The 17,817-nt window shown below is 36.0% G+C and overlaps 1 protein-coding gene across 9 annotated transcripts in view; it reads right to left on the bottom strand.

Annotated features, from left to right (window-relative positions):
- UBR3 (ubiquitin protein ligase E3 component n-recognin 3) overlaps window positions 1-17,817 on the bottom strand; it is a 222,596-nt gene that overhangs the window by 95,687 nt on the left and 109,092 nt on the right. For all 9 annotated transcript variants that reach the window (XM_023623102.2, XM_023623103.2, XM_023623105.2 and 6 more), the window contains 2 exons: window positions 16,829-17,289; window positions 8,182-8,270 (listed from right to left, as the gene is read on the bottom strand). In XM_023623102.2, the coding sequence (XP_023478870.1) occupies window positions 8,182-8,270; window positions 16,829-17,289 (550 nt within the window). The remainder of the gene's footprint in view (window positions 1-8,181; window positions 8,271-16,828; window positions 17,290-17,817) is intronic.

Below are 17,817 nucleotides of genomic sequence, written 5' to 3'. Positions count from 1 at the left end.
TAAAACATTCCCAACACGTTGAATATCCCTTCTTTCTTGTGCTTTCTGTCTGAATCAATCAATCATCAGGTCTATTAATTCTTACTTCACAACTATTCTCATGTCTGTCCCTTCATATCTCCAGGCTACCAACTTGGTGGGGAGGTGATGACTTAACTCCCCTTAATTTGCTTCAAATATGAAGAAATAGTAAGGAGCAGACAAACTTTGTTGAGTTATAGCCCAGGCACTACCATTTACTGTATAACCTCAAAGAAATTACTTAATCTAAGTCTAGGCATCTTCAACTGGGAGAATACCACTTATCGCATGCGTATGTCAGGACAAATAAGCCAATATACAGAACGTGTTTAGCATAGTGCTGGGTACACAGTTAACATACAAAAATATATATCATCATCATCATCATCATCCCCTGAAATTCATACTCTTACACCTAGACCCAAAATACAGAAAAAGTTTTGTGTACACAACCTTTATAATAATTAAAATTAGAAAAAAAGTGAAATCCAATTATGAGGGAATTACTAAGTAAATTGTAGAAAAAAAATAATAACAGTAACAGCCAATGCTTATAAACACCTATTATTTGCCAAGTACTCTGTTTTAAATATACTAATACATTCAATACTAACAACAAGCCTATGAAATAGGTCGTATAATAATCCCTTTTTAACTATGGGCAAACCAATGCAGAGAGAGGTTAATTAAATTACTCCAGGCAATGGTGCGGCTCAGATATAAACTCAGGCAGTCAGGCTCCAGAGTCCCTGCTCAACCACTACACTATGCTACCTCTCCAATGAAGTACAGCCTTTAAAAATACCAGGAGTTTTAGTAATAATATAGGGATATTTTTATGCTAAAATATTAAAAGGTATGATACAAAACTGTACTATACAGTATCATCAGTAATGAACATGCCTTTTAGATGGTGGAATTAGGGATAAAATTTGTCCTTCTTTATGCTTTCCCGTACCATACAATTTCTATGATTAAAAAGGAATAAGTTTGACACCAAAAGCAAAGGCAACAAAGGCAAAAGTAAACAGCTAGAACTATATCAAACTAAAAAGCTTCTGCTCAGCAAAGGAAACCATCAATAAAATGAAAAGGCAACCTACTGAATGGGAGAAAATATTTGCAAATCATATATCTGCCAAGATCTCACACAATTCAATAGCTTAAAAATCCAAACAATCTCATTAAAAAGTGGGCAGAGGATCTGAATAGACATTTTTTTCAAAGAAGACATACAGACATACATGAAAAGTTGCTCAGTCTCACTAATCATCAGGGAAATGCAAATCAAAACCACAATGAGATACCACCTCACATCTGTTAGGATGGCTATTATGAAAAACTCAGAAAATACAGAAAATAACAAGTTTTGGCTAGGTCATGGAGAAAAGGGAACCCTTCCGTACTGTTGGTAGGACTAGAAAATGGTGTGGCCACTATGGAAAATGGCATGGAGGTTCCTCAAAAAATTAAAAAGAGAACTACCATATGACCCAGAAATTCTACTTCTGGGTATTTACTAACTCAAAAGATGTGGCACCGCCATATTCACTGCAGCATTATTTACAATAGCCAAGACACAGAAGCAACCTAAGTGTCCATCAATGGATGAATAAAGAAAATGTGGTGTACATATATATAATAGAATATTGTTCAGCCATAAAAAAGAAGGAAATCTTGCCATTTCTGACAACCTTGGATGGATGGACCATGAGGACAAATACTGTATGATCTAACTTATAACTTTAATCTTTAATTAAAAAACACACTCAGATACAGAGAACAGACTGGACGTTGCCAGAGGTAGGAGGCAGGGATTGGGCGAAATGGGTGAAGGTGGTCAAAAGGTACAAACTTCCAGTTATAAAGTAAATAAGTCTTAGGGATGTAACGAACAGCCTGGTGACTACGGTTAATAGTGTATTATATATTTGAAAGTTGTTAAGAGAGTAAATCTTAAAAATTCTCATCACAAGAAAAACAATTTGCAATTATGTGTGGTGATGGATGTTAACTAGATTTATTGTGGTGATCATTTTGCAATATATACAAATGTCCAATCATATCTTGTACACTTGAAGCTAATATAATGTTATAAAGTCAATTATAACTCAATGAAAAAATGTAGTATTTTTTTTTTTTAAAGATTGGCACCTGAGCTAACAACTGTTGCCAATCTTTTTTTTTTTTTCCTGCTTTATCTCCCCAAACCCCCCCTGTACACAGTTGTATATCTTAGTTGCAGGTCCTTCTAGTTGAGGGATGTGGGACACCGCCTCAACATGGCCTGACGAGCGATGCCATGTCTGCGCCCAGGATCCGAACCCTGGGCCACCACAGCGGAGCGTGCAAACTTAACCACTCGGCCCCGGAGCCGGCGCTGTAGTATGTTTAAGATCAGAAAATAATTTCCAAAATAAATTCTTACTCTATATTAAGCATCGGAATTCTCACTTGGAACTCAATTCTGCTGCATTTCAGCCATATCTATCTGATAAACCTTAACGGTTCAAGGTTATAATCTAACATCTTGATTCCTACACCTAGATGGCTAATAAAAATAAACAATGGGGGATAATGATCAGGAAAGTAGGATGGAAGGAAACGCAGAGGTGAGTCTCTTCATATAGGAACCCGATACTACAGAAAGGCATTAAACAACAGATAAGTAAGAGTACTAATCACAGAGATCTGGTACATTCGGAGAGAAAGCTTTTGTTCTTAATTTCTACCTAGTAACGCACTATATTTGATTAGAGGATTTGTAAAGTACTGTGTGTTAGAAATCTGAAATATTCTGTATGTTATGATACTAGACTAGACATCTCAGGAGAATATCTCTCATACACAAAGATAAAGGTAAAATAAGAAAGACAGAACTACAGATTGTTTACATTCTTACAGCATAGCTGGGAAATAAAGAAAGAAGACGAAAGGTATCTGACAAATGAAGCAGAGGACTGGACTAAGATTAAATTGTATCTGTACTACTGCCAGATGGTACCTCAGGTGTGGCCCTGCCTTGTGTGCTAATATTATAACACATAATGTCATATGCAAATGAAGCAAATAGTAATTGGAGGCAGATCAACAGGTGATTTTGCAATTTTTATCTTGGGCAATGGATGAAAATAGGGTCTCTAATGGATTTTCAGGGTTGAATCTTTGGGAAGGGACTACTCGAGTTATAAACAAAAGGAATATACAAATCTGAATGGTCCAGAATCCTACAGGCATGGCCATGACCAACATAAGTAAACCAAGTACTCATGAATCTATATTACCTCATCTGTCACCACTGCAGCATGCAAGAACCAAGACTGAGAGAGTGGAGCTCATTGTCCTGATGGCTTCTGTGAACTGCCTGCTTGCTGGCAATCATGTCTGCCTGATCCCTCAATTGTTCTTCCTGTGCCCCGGCTACTGCCAAAAAAGGTCAAACCTTCCAAAAAGTAGTAAGATTTAGAAGAGGGAGCCAATAACTTTGCAGACTAGTAACATTCAAATTTGTGATCTTGAATATAACTGGTCCCTAAGCATTGCTTATCAATCTTTATCCTTAGCCTCAGTAAGCAACATCTCCCACTCTGCTCAGCAACTATGCCAAGCCTCAGGTGCCATTCTTTTCACTCAGCAGAACTCACCTTTTACTGAACCCCGAAAACTGAAGCTACCGAGTGATTTTCTTAACTTCCTATTTCCCTTACCCCCAGTGGAACCTACCTCTATCTCCATCCACTCTTTCCTCCTCTCCTCCACTCTCCTCTGAAGATGACGTGACCATTCTCCTAGTCAAGACAATACCACCTAACCTCCTCTGGGTCCTTTGCCTGATCAATGCCTCAGAAAACTGCTTCTGTCTAATCTCACTTGGGAGCTGGAGGCAGCAGATAAAAACAATTTCTAGAAGTATTTCTAGCTTTTTTTCTTAGTTCCTAAAGTTGCAAACAAACTGAACTGTACATCAAACTGGTTACGCTACCTCCCAAAAAAAGGACTGTTCTGAAGTGACTTTAGAACACAGAACTCTGACTATATAACCTTAGTGACATATACTGAACGAGAAAACGATCTGTAAATAATTTTAAATTTTTTAACTCAGTAATTTCATTGTTTAACATAATATCAAGTTTGGTATTTTGAAGCTATTTTCTTTATTCTGTAGGAAAAAGTAATTTTCTTACATATGAGATATTATGGTTGAGCAGGAGAATATTCTCAATCCTAAGACATGCATACTGAAATATTTAGTAGTAAACACCAAGATGTCTGTAACTTACTTCATTTATGAGAGAGAGCAAGAGAACAAAGAAAAATGTTAACCAGGTGAAGGTTATATTGAGATACAGGAATTGATAATACTATTCCTTTAGTTGTTCTTTATGTTTGAAATTTTTCATAAGAAAAAATAGCATGTGCAAAATTACCTCATTTTGGTAAAAAATATATTTATATACATATATACTTAGAAAAAGATTTGTAAGGATACAGCCTAGATTAGGAAATCTGGTAGTAAAAATAAAAGATTATTTTATTTTTGATTATATGTGTTTCCTCAGTTTCTATAATAAAAATTTAATGCTTTGGTAATAACAGAAATTTTAACTTGATATGTTATAATAATAAATTATTAATAAGTATCTACCTCAAGATTGTAGACTGAACACACACTTTTGTCTCTCATTCCTTCTAAAAAACCACTGAAATGCAAGTGAAAAGAATACATGAAGAAATATTTCAAAAAAAATTATAGAAAAAGGATGGAGTTGTGGAAGAAAATTTCACCAACCAACAAGTAAGAAATATCAGTAAAATTTCTGAAAGATTGGGGGCCAGCCCCACGGCCTAGTGGCTAAATTTGGTGTGCTCCACTTCAGAGGCCTAAGTTCAGTTCCTGGGCGTGGACCTACACCACTCCTTGGCAGCCAGGCATTGGTGGTGACCCACATACAAAACAGAGAAGGATTGGCACAGACGTTAGCTCAGGGAAAATCTTCCTCAGGAAACAAAAAAAATTCTGAAAGATTGGAGGAGATGGAGACACGCTGACAGATGAAAGAAAGCTATAAAAGCTGCAACCACTTATGTATTATGAGAAAGGTACAGAAAAGGAAGAATTGATCTGTCCATTAGAATGTCAATTCTGGGCTCAGAATCAGCCAGTGAGGTAAAGGACAGAAGTTGTATGAAGTGGCTCTGAAAACAGAACAGTTGATTGAAGGACTATATGCAGAACTTCACTACTCAGCACCCCAATTCCCTCCCCAACCTTGACTGAACAGAGTACACAGATGGCTTGGCATTTACCTCAGGGGAAGAAAATAAAAGTCTATTCTTCTCCAAAGAAACTGAACAAGTCGCTTGAAGAACACTTGGGTTTCTAGTATGAACGTTAACATCTGGGGACCCAAACAGAGCAGTCTGCTGTCCTCCCACTCTAACCTAAGTCTGACAGTTGACACATCTCACCCGCATACACAGACTGGAGAGAATTACTAGGATTAAACCTATTTACACCCCAGTAAACCAAAAGTAGCTACCCAGACCATCTTTCTAAGACAATCAAGGATCATCACGCAAATGAGGAAAACTAAAAACATGAAAGACCAACATAAATTTAAAAAGCAATTCAGAAGGGTAAAGGATAATTTAGAGACAGAGAGACCTCTAACACATTCAGAAAGACTTGAGAAAAAATACTATAAGGAAGGTAAGAATAAGGGGCCAGCCTGGGGGCATAGTGGTTAAGTTCGTGCGCTCTGCTTCAGTAGCCCAGGGTTCATGGGTTCAGATGCCAGGCACGGACCTACACATTACTCATCAAGCCATGCTGTGGCAGCACCCCACATATAAAACAGAGGAAGACTGGCACAGATGTTAGCTCAGGGACAATCTTCCTCATCAAAAAATAAAATAAAATAAAATGCTAAAGAGGAAATTTCTAAGCATGTAAAGCAAAAAAACACATGACATAAAAGATAAAGACAAAAGACTAGAAGATCAGTCCAGGAGATCCCACATCCAACTAGTAAAAGTCTCACAAAAAGAGAATGAAGAAAATATAAGGAGAAAAGTGTTGTAACGGTTCTCTACTGCTGTATAACAAATTACCCCAAAACTCAGTGGCTTAAACCAACATTTATTATCTCACACAGTTTCTGAGAGTCAGGAATCTGGGAGCACTTTAGCTGTATGGTTCTGGCTCAGAATCTCTTATGAGATTACTTTCAAACTAACAGCTGGGCTGCAGCCATCTAAAGGTTTGACTGAGGCTGGAAGTTTCACATTTAAGCTCACTCAGTAGCTTAAGTCCCTCACCATATAGGCCTCTCCATAGGGGCTGCTCACAACATGGCAGCTGGCTTTCCCCGGAATGAGTAATCCAAGAGAGAGAGAAAACAAGCAAGACAGGAGCCACAGTGCCTTTCATTACCTAATCGCAGAAATGACATATCATCACTTCTGCCATATTCCAGTGCTCATACACACCAATTCCAATGCAATATAGGAGGAGGCTACACAGGGCATAAATACCAGAAGGCATGGATCATTGAGGGTCACAGTGGAGAATGACTACACTAGTTATCAAGGAAATCAGGAAAAAAATTCTCAGAGCTTCAGATATAGGAATCTTCAGACAGAAAAGGCCCATTAAGTACTAAGGAGAATGAAAAAAGATCCACCTAGGTATAAATCATAAAATTTCAGATCTCTAAGGATCAGACAATTATAAAAGTGTCATAGGAAAGGGAAAAAATGCTCACCTACAAAGCAATAAGAATCAGACTACAACTAGACTTCTCATCAGATGAATGCTAAAAGACAAGGGAGTATTGCCTTCACAGTTGTGACAGAAAATGTGCATCAATCTGGAATTCTGCATTCATCCAAATGTACAATCGTACAATCAAGCATGAGAGGAGACTAGAGTCCCATCCAGAAACATAAAGAATCAGAAAGTTTAGCCTCCACATAAGCATGTTAGGAATATACTTGAGACTGCATTGCAACAAAACAAAACCAAAAAACCAGATGAGGTAAGACGCAGGAAACCCCAGACCAATGAACAAGAGGAAAATCCCAAGGTAATGACTGCACAGCATGCCCACAGAGCAAATGGACCAGAATGGAACAAAATTCCATGCAAAGGACAGTATGATTGAGTACTGGGTATGTATGACTGGGTAGCACAAAGGCACAATAATTAAGAAAAAAGGCAGTTGGAAACTTCAGGAAAAACAAAAGACAATATAAGAAAGTCATGGCCCAAACAGAAATGAACAAAGGGTGGTATGGTTCTCAGCAACTAAGAGACTATAAGAAAAAAGGCTACATACTAAACATGGTCATGTTAAGGTGGTCTAAGAGTCAGGCCACAAGACTCAAAAACAGTAAATGAATCTCAGCACACTACTTAGTCCTCTACTCAACAGCATTCAGAAAGTCATATTAATTGCTTTTCAACTGTTAGAGTCACTTTTGGATGGAAAACTTGATTACAACTGCAAAATAAAATGTTAGCAACCTTCACAATTTAAAAGTAAACAACTGATAAAAGGCAAGTCAAAAAAATAAAGCAAAAGAATTTCACTGGAATGCAGGAAGCAGTCAGGGAAGGGAGTATCCTGGCTAACTGAAGACTGAGACTGAGATTTAATCTATTTCTCCCATGTTTGTAAAAGATTACTCTTAACAATCTACCATCATACACGAAAATGGTATCCCCTCTCATTGTACAAATCCTAATGAAAGTGAGAAGTGCACCTGATTTTAATAAATACTGAAGGAAGTGGCAGAAGAAGGAGGTACTAAAAGTATTTGAAAACTATTTTAAGGATCTTAGGACAATTCACAGGAAAAGATCAGAATAAGTAAATGCATGTTGGTGGACCTCACCAATCTGAAAGACAGTTTAACAGAAGAGAACAGAGGGAGGGCGTTGTATTGCTACCATCAGGAAGAACTTTCTAACAACTGAAGCTACTCAACAACAGAATGGATTGCTTATAATAAAGGTCTGATCTTCCATCACTTTTCTGTTTAAATAAAGAATAAAGCCATCTGTCTGAAATGTTTAAAACTGGTGGGAGATTGGACTAGCTAACCCCTAAGGTAATAACTGTAATTATGAGAGTTCTAAACTAATAAAGTTTGACTTACCAACATCCATTGCAGTTTCCATGAAGCTTTTCTGTCGTGAAGCAAACTCTGCAAGCAATTTCTGCTGCCTCTCTCTAGCCTTTTGTCGCCTAGATTAAACAGAAATAAAGCGATAAGTACCAGACATGCTTAAGATTTACCCACTGTCTTTCAGGAATACATAATGTATGAAAAGCCCCTGGCACACAGATGAGAACAACCTATTTTCTATACTATGCATTAAATTCAATGTAAGATTTGACTGTCCTTAAAAGGATTCCATTGCTTTAAAAAAGTTTGAAAATCATTTGCTTAAATAGGTAAAAATAAAAGCCAAGATTTACTTTAAAATGTGAAAAAAAAATTAAAGTAGATAGAAAATTTGGATTTCCAACAACACAATTTCCTAAGTATACGTCAGTTGGTAGCAAGAGCAAAAAGAAAGTCTTTATAGCAAGGAACTCAAAATTTACCCCCATGCACAAATAATAGCAAATTGGTTGCTAGAAGAAGTTATGACGCTTAGATAAGAACAGAATCTAAAAGATAAAAATAGGCAGCTTTACTGTTATCTTAAAAATAGATCTTTCCTAAGCAGAAGCCAGGAAGTTTCCCTGTTTCTATGAACAGATATTCCAAGTTTGGTTTATTTTGCATAAAGTAAAAGAATGTGAAAAAGTCTCAAATGCAACAAAAAGAATAAAACTATATTCCAAATCTAAGCATAAATATTCCTTTGGATTAATTCACTATATTCTATTTATTATTTATCCCTTATCTACTTCCAAAGAGTATTTTAACTTTAGGCTGGTTGCCAATTAAAAAGAAAACAAATACATCAGGACAATAACATAAGAAAAAGAAAAGAAAACTAATAAAGGGGCCAGTCCCATGGCGTAGTGGTTAAGCCCAGTGTACTCCTCTTTGGCAGCCTGGGTTTGCGGGTTCAGATCCTGGGCCTGGACCTACACCACTTGTCAAGCCACACTGTGGTGGTGATCCACATATAAAATAGAGGAAGTCTGACACAGATGTTAGCTCAGAGAGAATCTTCCTCATCAAAAAAAAGAAAAAAAGTAAACTAATAAAGAAAGGAGATAGGCTAGTGACCATAAAATTTTACCCCCAGCAATGGAAGGGGATATTTATTTAAATAAATTTATTTATTTTATTTATTTAAAGACAGCAGTTTCTTTTAATGACCATTTATTATATTTACACACTATAAAAGTCAAAGCATTTTCTTAAACTGAGATTCTATGAAGTCATTTCTTTGGGAAACCTAAAACTATTTTTCTATTAGTCTGAAATGATTCAAGAATATAGAATTTAGAAGAACGGAACACTAATATAATTTTTAGATTATTCACACATCTGTTCCCATCCAATTAGTGGAGATAATCGTGAACATCTATTAAGTCAAGTACTATGATCCACCTTACCAGAAGTTACGTAGTTTTGCCAATAATGTTCAAAAGATTTTCAATACTACTTTTCTAACATTAAATATAATTTGGGATTTAATTAAGAATACTCGCTTTATTATTTTAAACCTGCAACTTAAGGGGCTGGCCCCATGGCTGAGTGGTTAAAGTTCCATGTGCTCCACTTCAGCAGCCCAGGATTTGCAGGTTCGGATCCTGGGCGTGGACCTATTCCACTCATCAGCCATCCTGTGGAGGCATCCCACACACAAGAAACAGAGAAGGATTGGCACAGACATTAGCTCAGGGCTAATCTTCCTAAAGAAAAAAAAAAGAGGAAGATTGCCAACGGATGTTAGCTCAGGGTGAATCTTTCTCACCAAAACAACAAAAACAAAAAAAACTCCAACTCATTTTTTATATTGTTTTTGAGCCAAAATATTATTATCCAGATTGATCACTCACCTTACTCATCAAATTTAACTCTCAATTACATTGGCCATTTCAAAAAAATTAAATCCACCCTTCCCCTTTCTTCCTTTCCTGAACATGCACATGGGGTGGCAACAGTGGCCTAGCACAGACTGTCAAGACTTAATAGCCTGGCACAGGAGTGGGGCAAGGTTACAAAAGTTAGTTACCCGCAAGGCAACTGACCAAAAAAGTAATACAGATTGAGAATTATGGGTGCCAGGTTTCTCACTGTGGAAGTAGAGAGTTACAAACACAGAAAGAAAGAAAACATGAGTGACTATTATGGTGTTGGATTGGAATTGGAATTATCAGGGTGAACTCATAGTTTTTTGATGAGTTTAAAAAACTCATAGTTTTTAATACCTCCCTCCTCCTCCCCTTACTGGCCCGCTGACACACACAAACACATCCACAAAATTTTCCCTAGCTCTGTACACTAAGAGAGCCTGAGAATACACTTCATTAGAAGGAGCTCATGGATTGTGGTTTATAAATACCATACTCTACTATAAGTAACCAGGACTCCTTGGAGAAATGGGTAATTCCAAGTACAAGGTGAACCTGGAATATAATCTTGCCCAGAAAATAAGAAAATGCTCAAAGCATCATGGGGACAAATCAAAAGAACACAGAAACCAGCTTGAAGGGATTCCCACTGGTGAAATCTAGAACAATCTGAGCATCAAAATGAATAATTAGACTCTCTCTCAGAGTCTCACAGAGCCTTTTGAGACTCTCAGCATATGAGATTATAACCCATAAAATGAAATAGGAATCCATGAGTCCATACTGACACTAAAAAATAAATGAATAAACTGAAAGTTGATGAGGAACAAGACATTGCAGGCATCTCAAAAGTATCTCTCCACAAATTATGCATTAATTACAAACGGGAAAAAAAGGATAACTAGATACTGAAGAAGTCTGGCAGACACCTTCTTAATCAAGTGATTGAAGTTCATCACCAGTAATGAAACAAACTGAAATCATGTGACACCTGATAGAATGCAATCAAAAGAAGACCGCAACACTTCCTTGATATTCCTGCCAACAATGCATAACCTGAATGTAAACACAAAGGGACAGGAGACAAACACAAATTAAGGGAGATCCTACAGTGTTACTGCCCTGTAATCTTCAAAAGTGCCAAGGTCAAGAAAATAAAGGCAAGACTGAGGAAACAATTCCATATTGAAGGAGACCAAAGAGATATGACAACTAAATGCAATGAGTGACTCTGAACTGGATCTTCTTGTTGTGAGAAACATTATGGGGACAACTGTCAAAACTTGGGATCTAAGGATTTCATCACATTCAAATACAATGTTAATATCCTTATTTTGAAAGCTGTATTGTGATTATGTAAGAAAATGCCCTTATTTCTAGGACATACACACTAAAGTATTCCAGGGTAAGGCAACTTACTCTGACATGGTTCAGGAAGTTCTTTGTCCTGTCCTTGAAACATTTCTATAAGTTAGAGATTTCTTCAAAATAAAAATTTTTAAAAATTAAATCCATCCTCAAAGGACAAAAATTTGCTACTATGGAAGAAATGAAAAGAAACAAAAATGTGTTACAGATGCTCAAAGCATTCTAGGAGACCTCCAAAACTGCTATAAACAATAACAGCATTGATAGAATACATGTTTGGTCTCCGATATCACTACTTTGTAAATTTATAAGCTTTGGTATGTTCCTTTAATTAAAACAATCAGTTATGCCACTCTACAGCACACCTTTAAACATGTACATCTACTTTTACATTTAGAATAAATATGTTCATAAGGGAATATTTCCAATAACAAATCCATATGTCAAACATAAAAAAACCTCAAATGGGGCTGGCCCCGTGGCCTAGTGGTTAAGTTCGCGTGCTCCGCTGCAGGTGGCCCAGTGTTTCGTTGGTTCGAATCCTGGGCGTGGACATGGCACTGCTCATCAAACCACGCTGAGGCAGCGTCCCACATGCCACAACTAGAAGGACCCACAATGAAGAATATACAACTATGTACTGGGGGGCTTTGGGGAGAAAAAGGAAAAAAATGAAATCTTTAAAAAAAAAAACCCTCAAATGTAACTGATTGGCAAGTATCAAAATACATTTCTATTCTACCACAACCACATGAGCCTGGAAGACTCCAGATAATTATGGTTGTCACCTTGATTTTAGCCTTGAGAGACTCTGAGCAGAGAACCCAGTCACACCATGCACAGACTTCAACATACAGAAATGGTGAGTAAATAAATGGGTGTTGTTTTAAGCTGCTAAAAAGAAAACAAAATGCATTTCTATACTAGCTTTCTATGATTTCCAGAAAAGGACTGTCACTGTTATTTTTCCCTTATGAATTAATTCTCAATTTAGGTTATTCCTTTCTAAAACTAGGCATAAATGTGAATAAAGACCATTAACAAAAAGACAAACAAGTTCTGGCAGATTCAGTACAACTCCGGAATTTTTCATTACTACCAGAGAGGTGAACACATTGAGGTTGCATATTGTTACAACCATCTAAGGTTTCCGGTTTGTATCTTGTTTTCTATGGAAGTTAATCTATTATGAAAGTGATGCCACTATTTCTTGTTTCTATGGAGTTAATCTGTTATGAAAGTGATGCCAAGTTTGCCTATAGGTGAAGTACTTGGAAATAATCATTATTACGCGTTTATGAACTGTTCTGCCTTTATCATGAAATTTAATCCAAAATCCAAAATAAACTGAGAAAAGACAATGTGAGAAGCACAATGGGATTCAAATAAATACATCTTAATTCACAGCTATCTGCTACAGAATTAGATTCAAACCCTTGTCAATATCATCACTGCTCAAAGGAAACAAAGCTCAACACAAAGACTCTAAAAATTTTTGGAATATTATTTACTACAACAGCATTAGAGTCTTTGTAAAAATAGCATCTGAACTACGTCCTCCAGTATCACGTCTACTATTAGTAATAATTACAAAATACCTTTAACCAAATAAAATAAACTTTGATTCACTGAATTTTATCTTCCTTAAAAAAAATCATTCTATAACCACAAGGAAAGATCACCAATTTAGAAGAAGTTAACAAAAATAAAAATTTTACCTCATTTTCAACCTTCTAATTTTATCAGTAGATGTATTAAATTCTCAGCAGTTACTAATGCGAAATTATTGAACTGTCATCCTAATTATATGTCATTGATAACTATTTATAAAGTATTATGAGAAATAAGAACTGTCCTAAATTCTTAATACGCTAAAGGCTTTTGTGTATACTTTTAATATAAACTGTCTGTAACAAACTTAATCACATCAGAAATGAAGTACACCTGCAGATGTGACTAAAATCGCTCCCGACTCAGCGACCAAAAGACGACCTCCTAACCAGCAAATCAAATGTGGCTGCCAACCCCTTCTGAACTCTTGCAGTATTAACAACCTTGAGAAGATTCCTTTCTGAACCTCCTGCCCTTATGCCTTCTCTAACCCCACTCTTTGCAGTTTTCCTCCTATTCTACTCTAGCCACCTCTTTTCAGTGACCCTTGTAGATACTCCTTCCTCAGTCATTCCCTTTAGTGTTTTTTTCTTGAGTTCTATGTTCAAACTTCTCATCTTCTCATTGTAAACACTTTTCCACATACAAGTCTTTAACTATTCTCTATTTGCCCAAATCGGTAGCTCTAACTCAGAATTCTCCCCTAAGTCTCCAACCCAGTACCTGGCTGGACACCTTCATCTGGATGTCCTCCTTAAACTCAGTAATGTACAAAACTGAGCAGATCAATTCTACCGCTAAGCCTGAGCTTCCTCCTATACTCCTTTATCTTGGTAAACAGGAACATCATCCAAATCCGAAAACTAGGAACCATTCAGGACTTCTCCTTCACCCCCCACATCAAATTGCTCACCAGGTCGTGATACTTTGTACCTGCTAAATATCTCATATACATCTCCTCATCTCTTTATTATCACTGTCTTAACTTACACTCTCACCACATCTGCCCCCACCTTGATTCCTGATTAGCCCAGTCTCCCAATTTCCGGTCTTACTCTACTCTAATCCATCTATATATGATTACGCTGCATATTGTTCCCCCAACTAAAATCTTTCAGTGGCTTCCCTACAGCCATCATATGCTAAGTACTAGTTAATGATATTTGATTACCATCTTAGCCTTATCTACTGCTACTCCCAATAACACCCTGTGCACCTAACATAGTATTTATTACACTAACAACTATGTGTTTAATAGCCTGTATCCCCTCTATAGTATCAATTCCTCAAGATCAGGGAGTCCAGCATTAGACAAAGTTCTATGCCAAAGTGTAGAAACAACCCAAGTGTCCACCAACTGATGACGGATTAAGAAAACGTGGTGTATATATAAACAATAGAATACTATTCAGCCTTTAAAAAGGAGGAAATCTTGTCACTTGTGACAGCACGGATAAACCTGGAGGGCATTATGCTAAGCAAAATGAGCCAGGCAGAGAAAGACAAATACTGCATGTTATCACTTATCTGTAAAATCTTTAAAAAAAAAAGTCAAACTTGCAGAAACAGAGAGTAGAAAAGTGGTTGCCAGTGGCTGGGGGGGTGGAGAAATAGGGAGAAGTTGGTTAAAAGGGTACAAACTTTCATCTATAAGATGAAGAAGGTCTGAGGATATAATGTATAACATTGTGGCTATAGCTGATAGGATCGTATTACAGAATTGAAGTTTTCTGAGAGTAGAACTTAAATGCTCTCACCAAAAAAAGAAAAGGGGGTAAATATGTGAGGTGATGGATGTGTCAATTAACTCAATGAGGGGAATCCTTTCACAATGTATATCAAATCATCACATTGTACACTTTAAATATCTTACAATCTTATTTGTCAATTATATGTCAATAAAGTTGGGGGGGGACTGGTGATAATAAAACTGGCCTACTTACTTCACAGCATTGTTCTGAAGATCAAATTTTATATTAGATGGGAAAATACACAGCAAACTATAATTATTTTAAAGAGAATTTATCATTTTTTTGTTATTATTTTAGGTGTTAGCACAGTTGGGTTTTTTCTCTAAGTAACTCAGAAAAAATTCTGACTTTTAGAAATGTAAATTTTTGTTTTCCCCTAATAACTGGAAATAATCTGATTGAAAGAAAACATTTCTCTATGCTTAGGTCTATTGTTGAAGCAAAGATTATATGTTCCTGGCCACAACACTGACACCTATTAGATACATTTAATGACCATTAATTTAATGAAGTTATATTCTTCCTTATTTAAACACATCAGTCACACAGAATAATAGGTCAAAGTTATATATTTATTATTGGTTGGTTCACATAATATTTGAAATAAACTAGATACTATAGTTTATGTATCTGAATACTATTTTGCTGCTGACCATTTTTATTTTTTTATTAAATTTTTGTTCTCTTTAAAAAAAAAGCTCTTTGTAATCTATGTCTAGAGAACTGCGTGATTGGTGCCCAATGGATGGGGACTGGATAAATAAAACAGAGTGGGATCCATCTTAGGCTTGCTTCTACTGATCATTTAATCCATAAGCCTGTCTATACATAATTTTAAAAGTAACTAAGAAGATGAAGTCACTCCAGAAAATATCTCTAAAGTACACTTCAGAGCTAACTATTAAATGATGCACTACTCATACTGCTTATAAGAGTAGTCCAGACAACAATGAGTTACCTACACGGAAAAGAATGAGACGATAAAGTCCAAGGTTCTTAATTTATGACAATATTGAGACGATGCCTTTGGAAGTACATACCCTTATCACATAATTGTTGCTTTAGTAGATAAATTTGTTTTAAATGTTAAAGAAATCAAACCAATGAACATTATTTATAACCTCAGAGAACTGAACAATGACTATCTTGAATTTTATCTGAAATAATTTTGTTTTTTCAATGTCCTGAGTCTTTCAGCCTTACGTACATTCATTAGAAGGTATGCTCTTCTTTAAATAAACACTGAACCCTTTCCAAGGGTTTGACACCTATGCTGAGTTTCAATCTCTCAAGATTCATCTTGTCTCATCCGTGATAGCAAGATAGGCAATGCTGACAAGGCTGTTGGGAAACAGCTGGTGACAAAGCACAGTAATATAATTCTTCTGACAAGCAATGTGTACTAAAACCATACCATGTTCATAGCCCTTGACTCACAAATCTTATTTATAAAAAATATCATCCCAAGAAAGAAAGTCAAAAAAATTTCTTGAATTTATAAATATTATGATTTAACAAGTTAAAAGCAACCTAAAGTTCCAAAAGCTAGGGCCATAAGTTAGAGTATGTTTAAGAAGATAACTTGTTTAATAATTAGTAATCATATGTTGGAAAGATTGAAAAAGACCAAGAGGAACTAAAACAGTCAAATTTTTATTTTGACAAATATTTAAAATATTTTTTAAAATTTTCTAGTCTCATTTAAATTGATAAAAGTTTTTAAAATGGCAAGAGAATTATTAGATCTCTACAGAAATAACAGAAGTAGCTATTTTTCTAAAGGTATCTATAAATTTAGGGTAGCAACTTAATGTTTGGGTCAGAAACTCTTGTCTTCTCACCCCCAGCTAACTCAAGCCTAATACACACACACAAGCGTTGACTATGTTTGGTTCCATTCATCTTACAAATTAATCAGCTACGATTTATAGCTGCTAAACATCCAGGTCACTAGCCTCAGATGGCCAAAACAGGGGGAAATATTAAATCTTCAACTGTACCATACATGTTTAAAACATTAAAAATAAAAATTACCTTTCTTCTTTGTCCAATGTTTTCTTCTCTGCTGCAGTGACTTTTTTGGGTGGTACAGGAGGGGTCACTTTTCTACAGATCTCTTCAATGATGCGTTTGTTCATTCTGCTTTGCAATGCAGCCTTCAGTAAAATTCTTTCTACTGCAGTTATACCATCTCCATGACTATATTTAGGAATTTCTGGTTGGATTAAAATTTCTATGTCATCAAGCCAAGCAGGATAGTAGGAGTTCTGTTTTCCTGAGAGTTTGTGGTGAAGTTTAATTAGCAAAGACAATATGCTTTCTTTAATTTCCAAAATGGCTGTGGTTAACTGTGGAGCTGAACCAGGAGCAGACCATTTATTTGAAGTTTTGGGACGAACCACCTGATTTGCTTCACTGCTACTACGATTGATGATCTCCTGAAACTTCTTTCTACGCTCTGCTACTAAGCTGAAAACTTGAGCTGTACCCGAATTCTACCATTAAAAAAGAGAAAGAAAGAAAAATCAAGAGAAGTTATTCAGTATCAACTTTAAAAACATATTAGTACTACATTTTCCAAAGGGAATGTTAAAAAATTTCATCCAAAGATTTATTCAATAGATTTGCTCTTTAAGTAAATCTGTCCCTTCACCTCTCTTTCTCAAATATACTTAGTCTCATTCAATCTGGAAACAATGAGGAGAAAGGAGATTATCCACAATAATACCTCTTCTGCAACCTCCTGGGCCTATCCACCAGGGAAAATAGACAAAGTCTGAGGAGTGTCTCTAGCCATATTAAAGAGGAATCATAAAGTAAGTTCCTCAACAATTTAAAGGAAGAAAAGCTGTTCTATTCAACATGCATCAAGAATACTATTACACTTTATTAACTTCTGGAAGACTGCTACATTTTCCAGTTGAGAAATTTATAAATTCTTTTCTAAATTAATACATCTGAACTGCTAATGAATTTCATTTTTAAGGAACTTCAAAAGTTTCAAAATTACTATCATAAATACT

This window comes from Equus caballus, chromosome 18, assembly GCF_041296265.1.
Source record: "Equus caballus isolate H_3958 breed thoroughbred chromosome 18, TB-T2T, whole genome shotgun sequence".
Classification (NCBI taxonomy): Eukaryota; Metazoa; Chordata; class Mammalia; order Perissodactyla; family Equidae; genus Equus; species Equus caballus.
This window is presented reverse-complemented; position numbering and strand designations above follow the sequence as displayed.